Consider the following 25,000-nt stretch of genomic DNA (forward strand, 5'->3'; position numbering starts at 1 on the left):
TTTTCATGCTGAGGGTGGTACGTGTATGGAATGAGCTGCCAGAGGATGTGGTGGAGGCTGGTACAATTGCAACATTTACGAGGCATTTGGATGGGTATATGAATAGGAAGGGTTTGGAGGGTTATGGGCCAGGTACTGGCAGGTGGGACTAGATTGGGAGGGGATATCTGATCGGCGTGTACAGGTTGGACCGAAGGGTCTTTTTTCATGCTGTACATCTGTATGACTCTATGACTCTAAGCTATGCTGCACACACAAGTATCTTCCTTTGGTCGGGGAACCAGAACTGCATGCAATACATCAGGTGCCATCTAGCCAAAATTTTAAGACAGTTTTTTGAAGATGCCATTGACAGGGGAGTGAAGATGGAGTGGGGGAATCAATGGTTTTTCAGAAGGATTTTGAAGTTAGTATCACAGTTCGAACACATGAGCTACAAAGTAACACATTGTCAGGTCTTGAAGATGGTTACTGGAAAGAAACCAGAGAATAGGAATAAATGGATCATTCTCAGGTTGCCAGACTGTGACTAGCAGAGTACCACAAGAATCAAGGCATGGGCCCCAGCTGTTCATGATCCATGCAAATGATTTGGAGACGGGACTAAATGTAATATCTCAAAGTTTGTGGATGAAGCAAAACTTAGGTAGGAATAGAAGTTGCAAACAAATTCAAAGAGGCTTCAAAGGAGTTGAACAGCCTGTGTACAGGAATAAAATGTGACAGGTGGAATATTATGTGAATCCAATGTGAGGTTATCCATTTTGGTAGAAGGAATTGAGGTCTACAAAACATGGTGAGAGATTGGAGAGTGCTAATGTCCAAAGAGAGACAAGTGTCTTTGTTCTTAAGTCACTGAAAGTTAACATGCAGCTGCAACAAGCAATTCAGAAGATATATGGTGTGTTGGCTTTTATCCAAGCGGATCATTGTGATAGATTTCAGTATTTTCAGTATTACTGACATGAAGCGAACACATTTGTAGTTCCCTGCTTTCTCTTTCTCTCCTTTCTTAAATAGTGGGATTCAGTTGTATTGAATATTGTAAAGGCTGAAATAAATAGACTGTGAATTTACAAGGGCGTCCAATGATAAAGAAGAAAGAAATAAACATAGATGTGAGGCCATAATATGATTGGCCATGATCCTGTCAAATAGTGGAGCAGCCTTGAGAGGTCACATGGCTAACTCCTGTTCTGAATAAGAATGCTGTATGTTCATTAGCTTTTGACATTTCATAAACCTGCGCAAATAAGAGACATTGACAAAAAAGATCACATATTGTGACATCATAACACCATCGATATTCTTTGCATCTCTGTCAATAAACTCACTCACTCAAGTAATAGTGATTTTGGAGAAGATCACTCAAGTAATCCTTAAGTCTAAATGCTCAGCTAAGCCATGGTTCAATGGTTATTTGTACACTATGAAAATATATCAGCTGCTTATTGCTTCTTAATTTGTTACATTAAAGGTTTAGTTAAGGGAAATTTTCTTAGTTGGAACAACAACAGAGTTTTTAAAAAATTGAGTGACTTTTTAAGCAGTTCCAACTTTGCTTTTGTTATTGTTGGTTTAATTGGTTTTGCGTAGTGTATACATTAGTTGATAGGCATAGAAATGCCATGAACTAGTGTGAGAGGTCATGGGGATGGATGGAGGGACATAGGTTGTCATGGGTTGCAAGGAGGAGACATGGGCAAGAACCTTTCGTTACTTATCCTTCAAAAGTTCCTGAATCCAGAATCATAACTGCTATGAGATCTGTGAACCACAAGTCAAAGAGAAGCTTTTCTAACTCTCTAAAAATTGTGTTGGATGAGGAGAGGTCTAAGCCTGCATTGGGAGTGTAGTCTTTGGATTTATGACTCACACTCTTATCCTGCATTAGAGAAAATTGGGGATGCTGGAGATGGGAACAGAAATGCCAGAATTGGGTTGCAACATAATTTCTAAAGTTTTCACCTCCCCCCCACCCCTTGCCTTTGTTCCGACACAGTCAGCAGTATGAAAATTCAGGAATTAATGTCTGCTTCAAGGAAAACAGGCCCGGTCTCTCTAAACTATTCACATGATTAGTTTCAGTAAAGAAGAACTTCATTCTCGAGAATCTTTGCGTTTCTTAGAATGCCTTCTTAAAGTGTGATGTCTGCATGCCACAACATTCTATTTGAGGCTGAATCAGCAATTTGTAAGGTTTCTCAGAATGTTTTGTTATTTCTTCCTCTGTTTATGAAACCAAGAAACTTGCATATTTTGTTAAATACTTCCTCAACCTTTGCTTTTACCTTTCATGGTTTTTGCACCTAAATCTACAGGTTCCAAAAGTTATCCAAAGCTCCTGTTCCTGCACCCCTCTTAAAATGATATGCTTTGTTTTTTAGGGCATCTCCCAATTATCCTATCAAAATGTATGTATAATATGTAATCCTTGTATTACAATCACATATCAACATGGACGACACCATTACCAATTTTGGGAAAGGCGCAAATTTGTAAATCAAATTTTGGAGCTTAAATAAACATCATTTAAATAGAAAATGTTGACGTGGAAATAAATACCAAAAGCCTACGAATATAATATTTTCCCAACTTCAGGCAACAGTATCCAGTCTGAATGGATGGTTATGCTAGAGGGATGTGTACATGTAGGAAATACTGTCCAGAGAAGGAGTTAAATCCATCTCATTTCCTGTCTACCATCCTAATAGTCACGTAATGAAGTGGTTGACTGATCATCAGATTGCATCGCTGGTATTTAGCTATTTCTTGATGAGCTGGGGAGTGAAAAGTTGTGGGAATGTGAAGTAATCAGATCTGCTATGATTTTATTGAATGACAGAAAACTTAAGGGGCCTAATTTGTAGTTCATCGGTAGGACAAACATAGACATTACACACAACTAAATTCAGTAGCGAAGAACCTTGGAATTCACTGTTAAAGCAATGTTTTCACTCATTATGCTAGATGCCATAAGGCAATGTGAATATTGTCAATTGTATAACTTTGTAAAGCCATGTAGGTGGAGCCATTTTAATATTAGTTTTGGAATCTGGACAAAAGGAGATTTATATAAAAGTTAAGTGATCTTTAAGCTTTCTTTTAATGTATTAAATTAAATTTGTAATAACATTTAGAATTGGAGGATATGGAGTATTCTTAATATGCACAGATGATACAAAACAGTCCTACCAGTACATAGTAATCTTCATCAGAAGTACTGGGTGAATAATTCATCTCAACTGCCTCCAGTGGTCCCCAGCATCATAGATGCCAGTCTTCAGCCAATTCAATTCAGTCCATGTGATATCAAGAAATGGTAGACCCTGACAACATACCAGCAATAGTATTGAAGATTTGTGCTCCAGAACTTGCCACTCCCTAGCCAAGCTGTTCCAATACAGTTACAAAACTGATATCTACAGCACAATATGGAAAATCACCTGGGTACCCACCCTGTTATCCAAAGCTCCTGTTCCTGGGGCAATAAAAAGCAGACCAATTACCTCCCCATCAATCTCCTCATGGTCATCGGTAAAGTGATGGAAAGTGTCAGCAAAAGTGCTATCAAACAGCATGTGCTCAGCAATAACCTGCTCAGTGACTCCCAGTTTGATTTCCATCAGGGTCACTCAGCTCCTGCCCTCATTACAGTCTTGGTTCACACATGGACAAAAGAGCTGAGTTCCAGAAGTGAGGTGAAAGTGACAGCCCTTGACATTAAGATTGCATGTGACTCATTGTGGCATCAACAAGCCCTTGATAAACTGGAACCAATGGAAATCAGTGGTACACTCTCCCTTGGTTGGAGTCATACCTGGTGCACAGAAAGATTGGTTATGGTTGTTGGAGGCCAGTCATGTCAGCTCCAGGATATCAGTAGTCTATGACTTGCAATAGTTTTACCATCATTGAATACCCCACTGTCAACATCCTGGAGATTACCATTGACCAGACCTCAACTGGACTCAGGTGAATACAATGGCTACAAGAGCAGGTCAGAGGCTAGAAATGCTGCAGTGAATAACTCACCTCCTGACTCCCCAAAGTTTGTCCACAAGGCACAAGTCAGGAATCTGAAGGAATAGCCTTCACTTGCCTGGATGGCTGCAGTTTCAGCAACATTCAGGGAGATTGGCACCATCCAGGTCAAAGGAGCCTGCTTGACTGGTACCACATGCTCAAGAATCCACTCCCTTCACCACAGATGCAAATAGCAGCAGTGTCTACCATCTACAAGGTGCACTGCAGAAACTCATCAGAGACCTTCAGACAGTACCTTTCAAATCCATGACACTTCCATCTAAATGGACAAGGGCAACAGATACATGGGAACACCACTACCTGCAAGTTCCCCTTCAAGCCACTCACCATCCTGACTTAGATATTGTTCCTTCATTGCCACTGGGTCACAATCCTGGAATTCCCTTCCAAAGGACACTGTGGGTCGACCTACAGCACATGGACTGCTGTGTTTCTACAAAGCAGCTCACCACCACCACCTTCTCAAGGGCAACTAAGAATGGGCAATAAATGCTGGCCAGTCAGCGATGCTCAGGTCCCAAGAATGAATATTAAAAAAATTCACTTAAAGTCTGGTATAATGCCCTGATTTCTCACCTCTGGCAGGTGAGCTTCACAATTGCTGCCAAACACTAAAGATATTTTATTCATTTCCTCAAAATTAACTTTAATTTTCATGATGAGGTTTCAAATTTGCCATGTGTTATATGCCCAGCTGGAGTTTGCTTTTACAATGAAAAGAATGATTGTGCTGGGGTGTAACTGGCCGGCAGTGCATCCACATATTTCCTGGCACTGCAAGTTCAAATATAACTTCTGAGCTTAAGAGTAAGGAAAGAAAAAAAGAGAAAGTGAAAGGACCTGCATCCATTTAACTCACTGTTATGTAAGAGATGAAGGGCTTTTGCCCAAAATGTCGATTTTCCTGCTCCTCAGCTGCTGCCTGACCTGCTGTGCTTTTCCAGCACCACTCTAATCTAAACTCTGGTTTCCAGCAACTGCAGTCCTCACTTTTGCCTCCTTGTTATGTAAGTCAACAAATTTGGTTAACAGCCAATGGTATTGATTTGAGGGCAATAAACTAAAACTATTTCTAACCAATGTTGTCTGCAAAACATTCTGACCACAGCAATGGTGCCTTTGACAAGGTGGATGCTGAAAAGTAAAGTGTGAAAGAAGTTGTTTTCTCCTTGTTGTAGTTTCTGCTTTTAAAACATTTTGTTATAATAGCTACATAACGGCAGATCTCAACAGAGAGCTTTTGGCTCCAGATGTATGTTTATCAACTTTATGTCAATCAGGCTTTATATTAAGCCAGTGCATGTCTCACTACTTGTCGTGTAAAATCTTAAAGGGTGACATCTTCTGTTGTACAGTATTTTGATGATAATTACGTTGTCTGCATAGTTTGGACAAGACAGTACACTGAATAATAAATGTTCATTATAATTGTGGAAACAGGTGCAATGGACAAATTTTACTTTTCAATTTTCAGACTTTCTTCAGTTGAAACAGTATAAGTTATCTATACTTCGGTGTCTTGTATGGTTCTATGAAGTTTCCTGTTCTGACAAAATACATAAATTAAGATTTTTTATAGAGTGCTTTCTTCTGACGTGCTCCAGCTGTCGGCGTCTCCAGTAAGGGATAGTGATCACTTTGTTTTACATATATATTGACTTTTGAATCTGTATGAAGAGGTATGTGTTCAGCTTATATGCTGAACTTGACAGTAATTGTCAGTGTTGATTTGGCAGGTCAGGACAAGAATAAATTTTCCAGGTGTCTCTCAGCTGGAACAGGAATTGAACCTGTGCTGTGGTTGGGGCTGTTTTCCATGAAGCATGGGAGGCTGAGGGGTGACCTTATAGAGGTTTATAAAATCATGAGAGGCATGGATATAGTAATTAGACAAGGTCTTTCCCTGGAGGGGTGGAGCCCAGAACTAGAGGGCATATCTTTAGGGTGAGAGGGGAAATGTTTAAAAGGGACCTAAGGGGCAACTGTTTCACACAGAAGGTGGTGCATGCATGGAGTGAGCTGCCAGAGGATGTGGTGGAGGTTGGTACAATTACAACATTAAAAGGCATCTGGATGGGTATATGAATAGGAAGGTTTAGAGGGATATGGGCCAAGTGCTAGCAAATAGGACTAGATTAGGTTAGGATATCTGGTCAGCATGCATGAGTTGAATAGAAGGGTCTGTTTCCGTACTGTACATCTCTATGACTCTATTTCATATTATTTTAAACTACAAGCTAGCCATATAATGCCATGAGCTAATTCACCAATGAACAATGGTATACTTTCTTAGCATATTAAAACACAGATGCTGCTGTGGAATTCCACTTAAAATATGAGCACATGGCCTTCAATCTGTCACCTTGGCACTTTAATGTCTATTAACCACCCATTCAGAAGAAAGAATAACAAAAATCCTTTCAACACAGGTACAAAATATGTCAAGTTTTAATACTTGACATATTTTAACAAAAGTAAATAACATGTATTACAAGAACAAAGACATCTAGAGTTTATTTGTGAAGTATTTAAAAGGTTTACAAAAAAAATCATTTTTAATGCATAAAATTCTCTCTTTTTTCTCTGCGAAGATAACTTTTTCTGAAAAAAGTGCTGCAGAGTAGAAATACTACTGATGTGTTTTGCTTCCATCATGAGCTGGAGATTGTAACTTCCTCTGTTATTTTTCAGAATTACGGATCAATAATGATGCCACAAGTTGCCTGTCGGTCAGAACAAAACTGCACAATGAAAGGTGTCAGGTATGTGCCATTCATACACCTTAAGCAAACGCTTCCATCAGCTTGTCTGAAAGTTAAGTGGAGTAGAACATGGATTTGTCTTCCACACAGAGCTATTGTATCCAAGTCATATAATGTTACTTTGTATTGCACATGTACTTTCTGCTCTGTACCATTCACTATTGTGAAACAACAAACTAAATGTATTTAACCAGGCCAAACAGAAATTTCCTATAATTGTGGTGTCAGTGTCTCCATCTGATTCAACCTTGCCAATAACTGAATGTTATATTCCTATGTGAATCCAAGAGTTATCAAGCAAAATACAGAAGAATGCGAAGCAAGGTTGGAGGGGAACTTCATTGTATGGAAGTTGAAATATCTGTTCCTGATAATGGAATATAAGTTGGGAAGTACTCTGGCAGCAGTTTAAAGGTGCATTTTGGATCCCGAATCCAAGCAGCAGGAAACTATTCATAACATATAATTCATGTCAGGCACAATCATTAAAATATGCTCACCAGGTTAAATTGTACCTTTGCCCTACTATATTCCTCATAATAGATTCCAGTCCTTCGCCTGCTACTGCATCAAGTCACCTCAGCTAAAACAGAGTCATTGGGAATCAGGGGATAACTGTCCACTGTTGGAGTCATACCTGTCATAAAAGAAGATAGCTGTTGTTGGAGCTCAGTCATCTAAGTCCCAGGCCATCTCTGCAGGATTAGTGTCCTAGGGCTCAGTGTTCTATTTCAGTTATATCTTTTATCTTTTATATTCTTAAACTTTTCAACAAATGAATAAATCTTTCATCATCAGTAAAATGATGGAAGGTGTCATCAGCAGTGCTATCAAGCAGCAGCTGCTCAGCAATAACCTGCTCAGTGATGCCCAGTTTGGGTTCTGGCAGGGCCACTAAGCTCCTGACCTCATTACAGCCTTGGTTCAAACAACTGAATTCCAGAGGTGTGGTGAGTGTAATAGCCGAGGAGAAAGTGAGGTCTGCAGATGCTGGAGATCAAAGTTGAAACTTTATTGCTGGAACAGCACAGCAGGTCAGGCAGCATCCAGGGAACTGGATCCCTGGATGCTGCCTGACCTGCTGTGCTGTTCCAGCAATAAAGTTTCAACTGAGTGTAATAGCCCTCAACATCAAGGCCACATTGAGTATGAATCAAGGAGCCCTCTTAAAACTGGAATCAGTTGGTATCAGGGCAAGCTCTCCACTGGTTGGAGTTATACCTGCCATACAGGAAGATAATTGCGATTGTTGGAGGTCAATCATCTCAGGTTCAGAACAACTCTGCAGTAGTTCTTCAGGGTAGTATCATAGGCATAATCATCTTCAGCTGTTTCATTAATGATCTTCCTTCTATCATAAGGTAGAAGTGTTTGCCAATGATTGCACAGTATTTGGATCCATTCATGATTCCTCTAATACTGTAGTAGTCCATGTTCAAATGCTGCCTGGCTTGCTGTGTCCTTCCAGACTCCTGCTTGCTTGCCTTGGTTTCCACATCTGCAGTTTTTTTGTCAATATCCAGGCTTGGGCTGACAGGGGCAAGTAATATTCGCATCACATGAATGCCAGAAAATTACCATGTTCAATAAAAGACAATCTAACCACTTGACATTCAATGAGGTTACCATCACTGTACTCTCCATCAGCAACATCCTGGGGATTACCATAGACCTGAAACGTAATAGGACTCACCACAAAAACACAACCGCTACATGAGCAAGTCAGAAGCTATGATTACTGTGACTCCTAAACACAAGGTTACTATTCTTCACTATAAGGCTCTTCCTTTGATTGAACATTACCTTTCATTCCACTAGGCGAAAGTGAGGACTGCAGATGCTGGAGTACCAGAGTTGAAAAATGTGGTGCTGGAAAAACACAGCAGGCCTGGCAGCATCCGAGGAGCAGGAGAATCGACATTTCGGGCATAAGCCCTTCTTCAGGCCCTCTCACAGTAATTTCCTGAAGAAGGGCTTATGCCCGAAACGTCGATTTGCTTTCATTCCTCTAGTTAGCTTTGCTTGGATAATTCTCTTCAATGAATCTGACCCTTAGAGTAGTATATATTCATTGCAAATTCTTTCTTTAAGTGCTTGCCGTTGCTCGTCGACAATCTTATCTTTTTATTTAGTTTTTCCTTCTATCTTAGCTTTGTGCTGTTCTCTTTCAATCTAGGTGGTCTGAGTGGATTTAAACCATCTTGGTGACAGCTGCAAATTCAGTTCCTCTGCTTCTGTTATTTCTCACCTCAAAAAATGTGTTTCTCCTGCGAGGTGGATTAGTTCTCACAGTGAAACTCCTGTGTAGAGAGTAATAGCCTTTGAATGTCAGCCGAAAGTGTCAAGCTATGGTCTCATCTCAGGCTTCCTGTCAAACATCTGTGCAATTTTTTTATTTTTTATTTTTGTTACTTTGTCTGTATTGAACATCTTCAGAACAAGTAACTGATTCTTCCAATTTTAGTGTGATATTGACTGCTTCTTTTGTTCTGATTGTGCATAGGAGTCCAGACACAGCTGCACAATAGAAGAGGATTCAGAAGGAGACAATGATTCAGAAGAATTTTATTATGTGGGTCAGGTAAACAGGCTTCCTGTTATTCATTGCTCACCAGTGGAATATCCAGGGATTTAAGAAAGAAGTATAGTGGTGTGCACACTAAATGTGTGGAAATTCTTATGTCTTATCTGATGCACAGGAATTGGAGCTGGTATTTTCTTAAAGACTAGCTTATAAACACAAGAAAGCAAACAAAAAGCAGTTTAATGTCTTACAGTCATAATATGAGTAAGAACCAAAATGGAAAACTGAAAGTAGATTCCAGCCAATGATCGACAGAACCCAGCTTAATATATTTCACTTGTTTGGTTTATTCTCAAGCGGCCTGTTTGCTAAGTTGTCTATGTGGTTAGCGAGTAGATCAGATCGACACCAACAGCGGGGAAAATGAGAACTGCAGATGCTGGAGATCAGAGTTGAGAGTGTGGTGCTGTAAAAGCACAGCAGGTCAGGCAGCATCCGAGGAGCAGGAGAGTTGACATTTCAGGGAAGACCCCTTCATCAGGAATGGCTTAACATCAACAGCGCAGAGTTCAATTCCTGTACCAGTTGAGATAGGTTCAGGGTGTGCCTCCTTGCCCTACCCATAGTAAAAATGCAAACAAAATACAAAGTTACACAAATAATTGCCAATCACCTGTCTTCAGGCAAAGAACATAAAAGGAAAATATTAATCTTTTGGCGGTTTTGTTATTTTATATTTAAATGTGCGACCTTAAAGCAAAGACTTACGCTGACTGCTTTCAAAAAGGCAAATCACTGTCTCTTTGAACATTAGGCAGATAATGATGTATGATTCAAGTAACATTGTCAGTTATTACATGACGTGCTTATATTAAGTCCAAGGATAGGGTCAGTCATGATACTCTGTTGGAGTTGTCATCCATCTACAAAATACTGTATCTGAATCTAACATTGTTTACTTCATTTACAACACTGTCTCAAATCTAATCTCAAATCTAATAATTCATTTAAAATGCTCTAACATGATTTAATAATGAAAAATATGACCTACAATTAAAAACAACTGCAAAATTGAAATGATAGTTTACCAAATCTGACTTGGTTGAATACTAAAATATTAATGGTGTTGAATAAAATATCAAGATGATGATTTATGAAATGTTACACAAAAATATAGAAATAATCAGTCATCCTATACAACATGTAATGGTAAAATAATCACTTTTAAAATGAATTGCCATGAATTTGAAAAGGACAGTGATAAATTCAAAATTAAACTTCTGTTTAGTCTGAATGAATAAATAGATACTCACTATTGCTGAAAAATGATATGTTTTGTCAAAACTTTAGTCTAACACTCATCACGACCATGCACATTAATACAAATTCACACTGTATCAGAGGAGAGTGCTAATTGGTTGGCAAGTTGTCTCTATTGCTATGTCTTGATTAATAAGCTCAGTCTCAGGACATCATTACATAAGCTCCTAAGGATAGTGTGCTAAGAGCAATCATCTTTAGCTGTTTTTATCATTAGATTTGAAGTGGAGATATTCACTGATGATTGCACAATGTTCCATAGCATTTTCGACTCCCCGGTTACTGAAGCAAATAGAGTCCATATGCAGCAAAACAGACCAACATTCACAGTTCACCTGTTAAGCAGCAACTGATGTGCACGTGCCAAGCGATGACTATCTCTAACTAGAGAGAAAACCTAATCATCTCCCCTTGAAATTCAATGGTATTACCGTCACTGAATTCCTCATTATCAACCATCCTAAAAGCTACCATTGACTAGAAGCTCAATAGGATGATCCAATCATTTTTATTCACGGAATGAGGGTGTAATTGATTTGGCCAGCATTTATTGTCCAGAGGGCAATTAAGAATCAACCATATTGCTGTGTACTTGGAGTCACATTAAACGCCAGGTAAAGATGGCAGTTTGCTTCTCCAAAGGACATTAGTGAACTAGAGGGGGTTTTCCGATGATCGACAATGGATTCATGGTCATCATTAGACTTATAATTCCAGATTTTTATTGAATTCAAATTTCACCTTCTGCTATGACGAGATTCAAAACATGATCCTCAGAACACTACCTGGCTCTCAGGGTTAATAGTCCAGTGATAATACCATAGATCATTGCCTTCCTCAATAATGTGAATAAGGTGGCGACAAGTGCAAGTCAGATGCTGGGAATTCTGAGGCAGGTAATTCACCTTCTGGCTCCCTAAAATCTATTCATCATCTGAAAGTTACCAGTCATGAATATTCTCCAATTGCCTGGTTCAGTGCATCCCCAAATATATTCAAGAAATTTGAGACTGTCAAGGACAAAGCTTGATTGGCTCCCCATCCAACAATTCACATAGTCACTCCCTCACTACTGATACACACTGCTGCCATTGTATGTTATCTACAAGATGCATTGCAGCAACTCACCAAAACTCTATCAAATGTATATATCTTGAAATGCATAAAAGTGGATAAATCCCCAGGACTTAATCAGGTGTACCCTAGACCTCTGTGGGAAGCTAGGGAAGTGATTGCTGGGCCTCTTACTGAGATATTTGTATCATCAATCGTCACATGTGAGGTGCCGGAAGACTGGAGGTTGGCAAATGTGGTGCCACTGTGTAAGAAAGATGGTAAGGACAAGCCATGGAACTATAGACCAGTGAGCCTGACATCGGTGGTGGGCAAGTTGTTGGAGGGAATCCTGAGGGACAGGATGTTCATGTATTTGGAAAGTCAAGGACTAATTAGGAATAGTCAACGTGGTTTTGTGCATGGGAAATCATGTCTGACAAACTTGATTGAGTTTTGTGAAGAAGTAACAAAGAGGAGTGATGAGGGCAGTGTGGTGGACGTGATCTATATGGACTTCAGTAAGGCGTTCGACAAGGTTCCCCACAGTTAGATCTCATGGAATACAGTGCGATCTAGCCATTTGGATACAGAGTTGGCTCAAAGGTAGAAGACAGAGGGTGGTGGTAGAGGGTTGTTTTTCAGACTGGAGGCCTGTGACCAGTGGAGTGCCGCATGGGTTATTGCTGAGTCCTCTACTTTTCATCATTTATATAAATCATTTGAATGTGAGCATAAGAGGTATAGTTAGTAAGTTTGCAGATGACACCAAAATTGGAGGTGAAGTGGACAGTGAAGAAGGTTACCTCAGATTACAACAGGACTGTACAGGACATTGGTTAGGCCAGTGTTGGAATTTTGTGTGCAATATTCAGGGATCAGTGCTGGGGCCACTGTTGTTTGTGATATACATAAACGATCTGGAAGACGACACTGTTGGTATGATCAGCAGGTTTGCAGATGACACGAAGATTGGTGGAGTAGCAGAAAGCATAAGGGACTGTCAAAGAATACAGGAGAATATAGATAGACTGGAGAGTTGGGCGGAGAAGTGGCAGATGGAGTTCAATCCAGACAAGTGTGAGATGATGCATTTCGGCAAGTCTAGTTCTAGACCGAATTATACAGTGAACGCAAGTGACTTGGGAAAAGTTGATGAGCAGAGAGAACTAGGAGTGTAGGTCCATTGTACCCTGAAGGTAGCTGCACAGGTGGATAGAGTGGTCAAGAAGGCATATGGTATGCTTGCCTTCATTGCACGGGGTATTGAGTATAAAATCTGGCAGGTTATGTTAAAATTGTACAAGACATTGGTTCAGCCACATTTAAAATACTGTGGACAATTCTGGGTGCCACATTACCAAAAGGATGTGGACACTTTGGAGAATGTGCAGAGAAGGTTTACGAGGATGTTGCCTGGTATGGAAGGTGTTAGCTATGAAAAGAGGTTGAGTAGGTTAGGTTTGTTTTCATTAGAAAAAAGGAGATTGAGGGGGGACTTGATTGAGGTTTTCAAAATCATGAAGGGTATAGACAGGGTAGATAGCAATAAGCTTTCTCCCAGGGTGAAGGATCCAATAACGAGAGGTCACACTTTCAAGGTGAGAGGTGAAAAGTTTAAGGGGGATACACGCGGCAAGTACTTTACACAGAGGTGGTAGGTGTCTGGAATGCATTGCCAGCAGAGGTAGTAGATTCATTTAAGAATCGCCTGGACAGATGCAAGTCGGGAGCAGAGGGATACAGATGATTAGGAATTGGGTGACAGGTTTAGACAGTAGGTTTGGATTGTCTCACACTTGGAGGGCCGAAGGGCCTGTTCCTGGGCTGTAGATTTTCTTTGTTCTTTGTTCAATTCTGGTTCCTTCCTATCAGAAAGATGTTGTGGAACTTGAAAGGGTTCAGAAAAGATTTCTAAGGATGTTGCCAGGGTTGGAGGATTTGAGCTATAGGGAGAGGTTGAATAGGCTGGGGCTGTTTCCCTGGAGTGTCGGAGACTGAGGGGTGACCTTATAGAGGTTTACAAACGCATGAGGGGCATGGATAGGATAGATAGACAAAGTATTTTCCCTGGGATTGGGGAGTCCAGAACTAGAGGGCATAGGATTAGGGTGAGAGGGGAAAGATATAGAAGAGACCTAAGGGGCAACTTTTTCACGCAGAGGGTGGTACGTGTATGGAATGAACTGCTAGAGGAAGTGGTGGAGGCTGGTACAATTGCAACATTTAAGAGGCATTTGGATAGGTATATGAATAGGAAGGGTTTGGAGGGATATGGGCCGGGTGCTGGCAGGTGGGACTAGATTAGGTTGAGATACTAGGTCAGCATGGATGAGTTGGACTGAAGCGTCTCTTTCCGTGCTATACATCTCTATGACTCTAAATGCAGTTTCATTTATCAGTCCTACCTTGTTCTCTGCTTTGTTTCTACCTGCACTGACTGTTTGACTCACTTCTTTTCTCAACTGTACCCATCTCAGATTGATCTCTTTCCTTAGTATCTCCCTGGGTCCCACCCCCCTCCTTACTAGTTTAAATCCTCCTGAGCTGCTCTAGCAAATCTACCTGCCAGTATAATATTCCCCTTCCAATTTAGGTGCATTCCATCCTTCTTGTTTAGGTCATTTCTGCCCCAAAAGAGATTTCAACGATCCAAAAATGTGAATCCTTCTCCCATACACCAGCTCCTCAGCCATGCATTCATCTGCTCTCTCCTCCTATTCTTACCCTCACTAGCTCATAGCACCGGGAGTAATCTAGATATTACTACTCTCGAGGACATCCTTTTTAAATTCCTGCCTCACTTCCTATATTCTCACTTCAGAATCTCATCCTTTCCCTTCCTGTGTCATTGGTACTAATGTATACAATGACCTCCTACTGGTCCCTCTCCCCTTTGAGAACATTCTGCATCCTCTCTGAGACATCCTTGATCCTGGCACTAGAGAGGCAACACACCATTCTGACTTTTCTCTGCTGGCCACAGAAACGTCTGTCTGTGCCCCTGACTAGAGAGTCCCCTGACACAATCGATTGCTTGGAACCCAACGTATCCCTCATTACATTAGAGCCAGTCTTGATACCAGAAACTTGGCTGTTCATACTACATTCCCCTGAAAGTCCATCACCCCCTACATTTTCCAAAACATCCTACCTGTTTAAAATAGGGATAACCACTGAAGACTCATGTACTACCCACCTACCTCTCTTCCCTTTCTTGGAGTTAACTCATCTACCTGACTGTATCTGCGGTTTTTCTCCCTTCCTATAACTGCCAACCATCACACCCTCAGGTCATGGCCTCATTGTTTCCAACTGTTGCTCCAACCGATTCATTCAATATGATAGGATTCACAACCAACAACATTTATTGCAAATATAATCCTCATTAATCCTTAAACTCTCCTGAAGCTCCTATATCCAACAAGAAGAGCATATCACTCCACTAAAGGCCATTTAGCTTCTTCCAATCTACAGACCTAGAAAATAGCACTGTCTTATTGCTCTACAAACACTGCTCTAGGCTAACTTAATACTTAAGGCTTATATTTTTTAAATTTAATAAAGAGATAGATACCAATAAAAATATATAATCAAGAAAGAACTCACTCTACCCACTATTGTAGATTTACAGCAAGGCTTTCCTTAAAAATATTTACTTGTCTCTGTGCTGTGACTTCTCCCAAACAGGTTCCTCCAAGATCAGTTGTGAATTCCGCTGTTTGTTAAGTTTTCCACTGACACACTCCGATGCCTGGCCATACATGAGTTTAAACAGCAAAGGCAGTAACTGCGCAGATTCACTGCTGTGTCAGTTAGCAGTATGGGTTTCTCTCTCTCTCTCTCTCTCCCCCTTATAGACCACGTGCTTGTTGCCTTTGTCTGTCTCCCTTTTAAAAGTGCTGTTGTTTTGATTTCGTTTTCAAAATTCCAAAACAATGCAACAGCTTATAAAACAGTAATTGCTGCTCCTGGAATTTGAGGAAGTCACCTCCAGCACCTAAAATACCTCAAAAAAAGAGCAGCCTGTTACAGCCAAAAAATGTTCCCGTCCTCCATCTTGGATTACCAATCTTTACGGAAACCCAACCTCCCCAATGTCTCATTAATTATTCTCAATGCCAGACCCCTTTCATTAGGACTCATTAGCGATCTACTCACAACTGAACCAATGTAGTGTACAAAATCCCATGCAAGGACCGCACAAAACACTACATAGGACAAACAGGAAGACAGCTAACGATCCGCATCCATGAACACCAACTTGCCACGAAACGACACGACCAGCTATCCTTAGTAGCCACACACGCAGATGACAAGCAACATGAGTTTGACTGGGACAACACTACTATTATAGGACAAGCCAAACAGAGTCTGACACTGTGATTACAAGTTGCTTAATACCACAGGGTGCATCATACTCAATTATCTGATTGCATGCAAATGAAAAACATCATCAAAGTGAAATATTTCACTGTAAATACGTTAGAAATGATATTAACAAAATAAACAGCAGAATTACACTGAAATGCACCTTTGTTTAATTTGGGACATCATATTTCGATAAAACTGCACTGAACATTTACAGAAGTGTAAACATATTCTTCATTCTGTTTCCTTCTCATTTGAGACTAAGTTTGGAAATTAGATCTTTAATAAAGTTTCCAGTTAACCTTTATTTTCAATTTTAAAAGCTACATTCTCAGATGTGTCTTCTACCAAGTTAACATGAGTCATTGTATAATGCTTATGTTTGTTGATGTGACAATGAAAAGTGATGTTAAAAAAATGCGATGAAAATTGAAAGAATCAATGGTGGTAAAGCAGAGATCAAGATAAATAGTTAACAGCTGGAGCAGTTATCACCCATTTAAGTAGCTGTGAACCATCCTGTCAATAGATGGTATTTCACAGAAGAACTGGAGCTGGAATAACAAAGAGTGTATTGTCCAAAGAGAAGGAATTCCTCATCATAAGAATAAGTAGAGATTTAAAGAAGAGAAAAATTGAGACTGTGAGTTAGTGTCTGTTCTATGGTGCTCAAACATGAAACTTGAGAATCCCAGAAAGTTGTCAAATGTGGTTCTGGAGAAGGATGGAGTGGGTCAGTTGGAGAGAGTACAAGAGCAATTAAAAAGTGTTCAGGATGGTGGAACAGGACAGATTGTTAGTAAATATAATTAAGGGAAAGCAACTAGTTTAGATTGATCATATTCTAAGAGATTAGAGTGAGTTAACTCAAAGAAACATGAACTTGAAACTTAAAATGTCAGGCTTCGATGAGCAATTGAAGAAAACGCAAGACGCCATGGAGTGGAGGAATCATTAGTGCTTTTAGTCAAAGAGCTAAACATATTCGACAAGAAGTGGAGAGAATGCAACTCCTGAGTTAACAGTTTGGACCTTTAATGCCATCCCTGTGGCGGTCTTACATTCGAGAAGGTTCTTTAGAGCAACTGATGGTGCTGCTGTAATGAAAAAACCTTGTGTCTATATGAGTGAAGAGGTGGCTGGCAGTTAACGTGTGAGAGATTAAACAGGGAACTGGTGTGAATTGGCAAGCAGTAGAGACAGAATGGAACTGAGATAAGCATGAACCATATGTTTGGGTGTAAGTAATAGACTGGAAAGAATTAATTAAAAATGTGAAATTATGTGCTCAAGAATATTTAGGTATTATGATACAGTAATACTGCTGTAAAGAGAGATTTATTGAAAAGGACAGCCAGACATTATAGTTCTGGAAAAAATGTGATACATTAACTCTGTTTTTCTCAACACAAATGCTGCCAGTCCTGCTAGGCTTCTCCAGCACTTTCTGTTTTTAATAATGACAGACATATTGGGGTTTGAATCAATTAACTGGCTGATGTCATCCGACACAATTATTACCGATGGATGAAGAATATGTTTACATTTCTGTAAATGTTCAGTGCACTTTTATCGAAATATTAAGCTGTATCCCAATAATGGTGCTGCAACACTAACAGAAAGATGAAGAATGGCACTTTATCAGCTCTGAGAGCTCATGTTTTTCCACTGGAGATTTGCAACCAATTTATATAATTTATATAAGTAAAGGACCTATTAAAGCCTGCAGCAACAGTCTCAAGGGCATTTTTAAGCTCAAAGCCCCAACGTCCTGAGAGGAAGTTTCAGATGGGTAAAGCCACTCCTGAAGTTCCAGCTATAATCAGGATGCCTGTATGCGGTGAACCCTTCCCAGTAACTGGGGTAATAATGTTGCGCTATTTGGACACTGGTGAGCATTAAGTGTGGTTTTAAACATAGTGACTGTGCTGGTGAGTTAGAAGCAGTATCCATCCATGCCTTCAACAATCAGTTCACCAGAGTTCTGCCTGTGCTTGATATCAAAACTAATATTGCTGCTCAAATTGGCAGCTTCTGTTACTGTTGAAATAAGATACTTACTGAGGTTGTAATGAAATATCAAGCAATGATATTTCAGCATTTATGGAAACTTGTTAATTCAGAGCAATGATTTCATTAGTATATGGTACAGCATGTTTTGGAAACAGTGTGACAGGACAGAAGGTTAGTTTGGTCGATGTGTTAAGTATAATTTGAAGCAAAGGAACCTGGGGTTTGTGGTGGGAGTGACAGTAAAACTGCCATCATTCACCAGTATTATTTTTCATGCACACAATTGCACAAAAATCTAGAAGTTGCTGTCAATCATTCTAGAATTATTCAGAAGATGAGCTATTAAGGTAGCTTCAGAAAATAATCAGTGCAAATCTGTAAAATGGAAACTTTTGCTTTTATTAGATTCCCTACAGTATGGAAACAGGCCCATCGGCCCAACAATTCTCCGACTGTCCGAAGAGTAGCCTACCTAGACCCATTCCCTTATATTTACCCTTGACTAACGCATCTAACACTATGGGCAATTTTGCATGGCCAATTCACCTGGCAAGCACATCTTTGGATTGTGGGAGGAAACCAGAGTACCCAGAGGAAACCCACACAGACACTGGGAGAATGTGCAAATTCCACACAGACAGCCACCCGAGGCAGGAATTCAACCCGGGTGAGGCAGCAGTGCTAACCACTGAGACACCGTGCCACCCAAAAATGGTAGTCTCATCATGAAAACCCTTGAAATGTTATGCCTGGTTGAATCTGGCACAACGTTACCAAAGAGAAAGTGAGGACTGCAGATGCTGGAGATCAGAGCTGAAAATGTGTTGCTGGAAAAGCGCAGCAGGTCAGGCAGCATCCAAGGAAAAGGAGAATCGACGTTTCGGGCATAAGCCCTTCTTCAGGAATGAGGAAAGTGTATCCAGCAGGCTAAGATGGGGTGGGGGCAGAGAGGTCAGGAAGATGATTGCAGGTTAGGAAGGCGGTGCTGAGTTCAAGGGATTTGACTGAGACAAGGTGGGGGGAGGGGAAATGAGGAAACTGAAGAAATCTGAGTTCATCCCTTGTGGTTGGAGAGTTCCCAGGCAGAAGATGAGGCGCTCTTCCTCCAACTGTCATGTTGCCACGGTCTGGCGATGGAGGAGTCCAAGGACCTGCATGTCCTTGGTGGAGTGGGAGGGGGAGTTAAAGTGTTGGGCTATGGGTGGTTGGGTTGGTTGGTCTGGGTGTCACATCATCTATTGCATCCATTGCACCTGATGTGGCCTCCTCTATATTGGGGAGACAGGCCGCCTACTTGCGGAACGTTTCAGAGAACACCTCTGGGACACCCAGACCAACCAACCCAACCACCCCTTCCTAACCTGCACTCGAACTCAGCACCGCCTTCCTAACCTGCACTCGAACTCAGCACCGCCTTCCTAACCTTCCCTTGAACTCAGCACCGCCTTCCTAACCTGCAATCTTCTTCCTGACCTCTCCGCCCCCACCCCACTCCGGCCTATCACCCTCACCTTGACCTCCCTCCACCTATCGCATTTCCAAAGCCCCTCCCCCAAGTCCCGCCTCCCTATCTTTTATCTTAGCCTGCTGGACACACTTTCCTCATTCCTGAAGAAGGGCTTATGCCCGAAACGTCGATTTTCCTGTTCCTTGGATGCTGCCTGACCTGCTGCGCTTTTCCAGCAACACATTTTCAACAATGTTACCAGAGCCTGATGACAATGATCAGGACCAGATAGGGGGGTCAAAGCCTGCACTTGCTGGCAATGAGAGAGTATCTGCAATACTTCTCAAGCATTGACTTCAAATCGGCCAGATCTAGATGCATCATCCATATAAGGATAATGGAGGTGTGAATGCTGCCAAGCCTGTCTGGGAGAACGTGGTGCTGCTGAGGCAGGTCTCAGGTTGAGAGGGTGCCTCAGTTTTGTGGTAATCTGTGACTGGCAGGTTAGTCGGATGAGAGGTGAAGAAGTCCTTTGTCAGAGACAGATGTTTGCACTTTTAAGGTAATTGAGATGGCACGATGGTTCAGTGGTTAGCACCGTTGCCTCACCACACCAGGGAGTTTAGTTCCAGCCTTGGTAGCTGTCTGTGTGGTGTCTGCATTTTCTTCCGATCTCTGTGTGGATTTCCACCGGGTGCTCCGGTTTCACCCCACATTCCAAAGATACGTAGGTTAGTTGGATTGACCATGCTAAATTGCCCTGCAGTGTTCAGGGATGTGCAGCCGAGGCGAATTAGTCATGGTAAATGTAGGGTTACAGGATGGGTGGGGGATCTGGCTCTGGGTGGGCTGCTTTTCAGAAGGTCAGTTTGAACATCCTCTTTTTGCACTGTAGGGATTCTATTCTGTAGATTGGTTTGAGCATTGATGAATTGGAACAGGCTTTAGGAGGCTTGCTGTCCTGTTTTAACCATAATATTGTTTTCAGTTTGAATCCACGAGTAGACACTGTGCTTCTACTGTTAGCTATAAGGGCAATGTTCAGCCCTGCATCCTTTAAGGGTACTTCATTATGGCCCTTTTAGCCCCAGGTACCGACCCATGAATGTGCTGCTAAGATGTGTTGACAGTTCTGAACAAATATTCTGTTCTCTATTTTATTCTACCTAACATATGCTTCCCTTAAGCACTGGTATTGAAATCAGTTCACATGGGCTTTATTGTCAAAACAGTCATTGTGATAATTTTGTGGTTGGCTTAAAATGACATTGGCAGACAAGTTGCACTTGCTTCTGAGTTTCCCAAATGCTTACAACCGCATGCACCCAAACCCTTCCACCATAGCTTCATTGCCAACACATTAGGAAATGGATCCACCTCTGTCTTTGGCATTACCAATATTTGAGGCCTGATGTCATTGGTTGCAATGTACATTTGTTATGGGCTTTTCTAACTTTCATGCTCAAAATACTTTTAAAAACTACAATGGCCAACAATCCCCCATGAAAATTTGGTTCTCATTTTATGATCCCAAGGAGACAGGTAAATGGCATTGGTTAGTGAGAGCAGCTTGTCTTCAGGCACAGCACTACCTATTACCCAGGTAGGCTAGTTGACTGCACTCTTTGGGCTGATTAGAGGAGATTTGCTTGAAGAGGCCTTGTCTGGTTTAGGTGTATAACCTTAAGCTTTCAACTTTTCCCAGCAAAGTTTCTCAAGTTTCAGGGTTGAATAAACATATGCAGTGATAGACACTCCACAGTTTGAACCCAGTAGGTGACGATGCATCATGGAGCTAGATTGCTTCACAATGAATTGAGCATTTTGGCCTCAGAAGATGAGAATATGGCAATGTTTTCCATTATGCATCGTATCGTGAGGCTGTGCCTGAGGCACAGATCATCATAATATGCAAAGAACAAGCTGTAAGGTTTTGTGAAAGCTTTGCATAGATGAGGAGTACAATATTTGGACTAATTGTGCTTTTAGACAAGCAATCTTGGGCTGTGTATGTAGATCATAAACCATGTGATATATTCTTGTCTTTAGCTTAGAGCTTTGAGTACCAGGGTGCCATTTTTTGAGCAACCAAAGTGGCATTAATAATATGGTAAAGCGTTCAATAGGCTGACAAGCCACTGCCACTATTGAAGGATCCTTCCCTTGGACAGGCGGAGTGCCTGTTTATTTCAGACACTGGGCTTCCTGATTGTGCAACTCACAATGTTAACGCTGCTGTTCAGACTGTGTTTACAGTTTTAATAGACAGCTCCCTGTACACCTAAAACCAAATTACCGGGTTATGACCGCATTGGTGTTTGTGGGACCTTGTTATTTATAAACTGGCTACTGTTTTCTCTATCGCAACAATAGTTACACTTCAAAAGCACTCATTGGCTGTAAAACACTTTGGGACATAATTTTATTAGCAGGTACCACTGGCAGAATATCACAGGCATTCATTATGATTTTGGCATCACAATGCAGTTTGACAATTGAAGAGAAATTTCTTATTTTGCTTCCAAAATTGACTTTTTAAAAACTTTTTGGCTTCTTTCGAGAGTATTATTAGAGGGTTGAGTCAATTGTATATGTGGCAGGACTATGTTTTTATCCTGGCCAAAACATAGATTGTGTGCCTCTGATTATTCAAATTGTACAATCACATTTTCACGTTTTGGTTAGTCTTTTGAAATAAGAGCATTATTTAACCTCTTGGTTGCATCTGGCCATACAATGTTGGAATCTAGTCATTTGTGAACACAGTTGTGTTTATGGTTTCAGGGTAACTATGATGGAGAACTTCATAAGCATCCACAACTTGAAGCTGACCTGGCAGCTGTGAGAGAGATCTATGGGCCTGGAGCAGTATCCCTCAGGTAGTGATAGTATTATAATGTATACTTATTAATGAATAACATTTTAATTACAAAGAATAAGATGAAATATAATCACAATAAGTTGTGATATTTTAATGTGAAGGCATTTGTGGGTTAGCCACTGCAAAGCTAGGATAACTACTTACAGTCCAATACTTGTGTTCCTTTTTGTTTCAATTTCTTGACAACTTTGAGGAAATAAAAGGGAGAAAAGGGAACAAACAAATCATGAAACTTAATTCAGAAACTTACTTTAGAAGTAGCCACAGCAAGGAAATAGTTTGCTCTGGTCTTACAAGAATTTTTTGAACAGGCTTGAAGGATGCTGACATTTGGTGATATCAGTGTATCTGACATGTTTATTGCTACATGGGCCAACTGCAATTTATCATCTCACACTATTAAAAGATAAATAAAACAGCTGAATATTGGATTTATTCAGCACTTGCTTTGAACTGTCAGGATCACTTTTGTCAGTGTCAAAATGAATGTTATAAATAGTGTGAGCTAGCATGTAGGGACAGTGCTGATAACTCTGTTTTCTATTACTCTTGTCGTTGCTCTTATTCTTTTATGTCACCAGGCAAGATGAGGCCATGATGGAAGCTTTCATATTGTAAACAATCATAGCTGTTACCAAAGGATATTATAAACTGCTTGTTAAAATGATTAATGATGTTTAATGCTGTCAGCCAAAAGCTCGACCTCTTCATACTTCATTGTGCCAAGCAATCCAGTCCACAATGCCTAGCCATTTGGTCTGAGAAACCCTGTGATCATTCCCAGAAATGGAGTACTACATTGAATAATGCCAAATTCAGGTCTTTTGTTTATGTGCTCACAAAGAGATACTTTCTGAGTCTGTAACTTATTGCAGTCAGACCATATTTCTTATATTTAGCTTTTTAAAAAATATTGCAATTCTTAAATATGGTTGATGTGACTGAATGCTACTAAGCCAACTGATTATAAAGAAAAAAAATATATCTTTCCCGACATTCATTACTCAATTTATAATGTTACATTGATAGATTGTCTGTAAAGCAAAATATAAATATAAAACTCGGGTAATTTTAAATGTACAGGGCTTTGTGTTCCAAAATAGAATATTTTTGTTCCTTTTGGAGAAGATAACAACTCCCCAATGTTATCCCTAATGTTGTTCTGAAGCAATAAATGTCAGTTATCTTTATTAGCATGCCTAGATGTTATTACACAGCTACTGAATAATACTTAACTGAATTATAACATTTTGTTAACCCTACAGGTCATAATAATTTTTAAAAAATATTTAACATATAAAATGATCTATTTGCTGTAACCTTGTCCCAGGGGTGCTTGTATTTATGATACTTGTAACTTCAACAGAGAATACAAAGCTTAAGTATCAGGAATGCAGAATTTGCAATTTGTGTCTATTAGAAGCACCAAAAGATCTGTGTAAGTATTCATAGAAAATACTGAAATTTATAGAGGAAGCCTATTTAAATAAAACTAATTGCTTTTTGCTAAAAAATTCTTAGTTTTGATAGAAATAATTTTACTATTTTCTGCAGTATCACACGATTCTTGTGTTCTTATCATCTATCTTGAATATACGTCTATTCAGACCCTTGTTTAGACATTGCTTCTGTTCAATGAAAGATCACTGCTGTCAATTGTGGTCTGAAACGTGGTTTCATCTTGCAACGGCTGCACTCCTGGGCATGTTCCTGAAGTAGAAGAGCAAACCAGCACGATGCTTGCAATCTTAAAGTAAGGGAACACTTAGGAAGCAGCGATCATAATATGGTAGAGTTCAGTCTGCAATTTGAAAGAGAGAAGGCAAATTCGGATGTGATGGTGTTACAGTTAAATAAAGGTAATTATGAGGGCATGAGAGAGGAACTGACAAAAATTGACTGGAAGCAGAGCCAAGGAGGGAAGACAGTAGAGCAAAAATGGCAGGAGTTTGTGGGTAAAATTGAGGACACTGTACAGAGGTTCATCCCCAAGAAGAGATTGATTATCCGGGGAGGGATTAGACAGCCATGGCTGACAAAGGAAGTCAGGAAATCTATCAAAGAAAAAGAGAGGTCCTATAAAGCCAAGAGCACTGGGAAATCAGAAGATTGGGAAGGCTACAAAAACAAACAGAGGATAACAAAGAGAGAAATAAGGAAAGAGAGGATCAAATATGAAGGTAGGCTAGCCAGTAATATTAGAGGAGAAAGTGAGGATTGCAGATGCTGGAGATCAGAGCTGAAAATGTGTTGCTGGAAAAGCGCTGCAGATCAGGCAGCATCCAAGGAACAGGAGAATCGACGTTTCGGGCATAAGCTTTATTAGCATGAAGAAGGGCTTATGCCCGAAACGTCAATTCTCCTGTTCCTTGGATGCTGCCTAATCAGTAATATTAGAAATGATAGTAAAAGTTTCTTTCAATACATAAGAAACAAACGACAGGCAAAAGTAGACATTGGGCCACTTCAAACTGATGCTGGAAGCCTAGTGATGGGAGATAAGGAAATAGCAGGAGAATTTAATAAGTACTTTGCATCAGTCTTCACAGTGGAAGATATGAGTAATATCCCAACAATAAAAG

The 25,000-nt window shown here is 40.4% G+C and overlaps 1 protein-coding gene across 1 annotated transcript in view; it reads left to right on the forward strand.

Annotated features, from left to right (window-relative positions):
* Window positions 1–25,000, forward strand: part of parp8 (poly (ADP-ribose) polymerase family, member 8) — a 361,099-nt gene that overhangs the window by 145,338 nt on the left and 190,761 nt on the right. The window contains exons 5-7 of the mRNA XM_043688244.1: window positions 6,739–6,809; window positions 9,313–9,390; window positions 22,322–22,416. Of these exons, the coding sequence (XP_043544179.1) occupies window positions 6,739–6,809; window positions 9,313–9,390; window positions 22,322–22,416 (244 nt within the window). The remainder of the gene's footprint in view (window positions 1–6,738; window positions 6,810–9,312; window positions 9,391–22,321; window positions 22,417–25,000) is intronic.

The sequence above is a fragment of the Chiloscyllium plagiosum genome, chromosome 1 (assembly GCF_004010195.1).
Source record: "Chiloscyllium plagiosum isolate BGI_BamShark_2017 chromosome 1, ASM401019v2, whole genome shotgun sequence".
NCBI lineage: Eukaryota > Metazoa > Chordata > Chondrichthyes > Orectolobiformes > Hemiscylliidae > Chiloscyllium > Chiloscyllium plagiosum.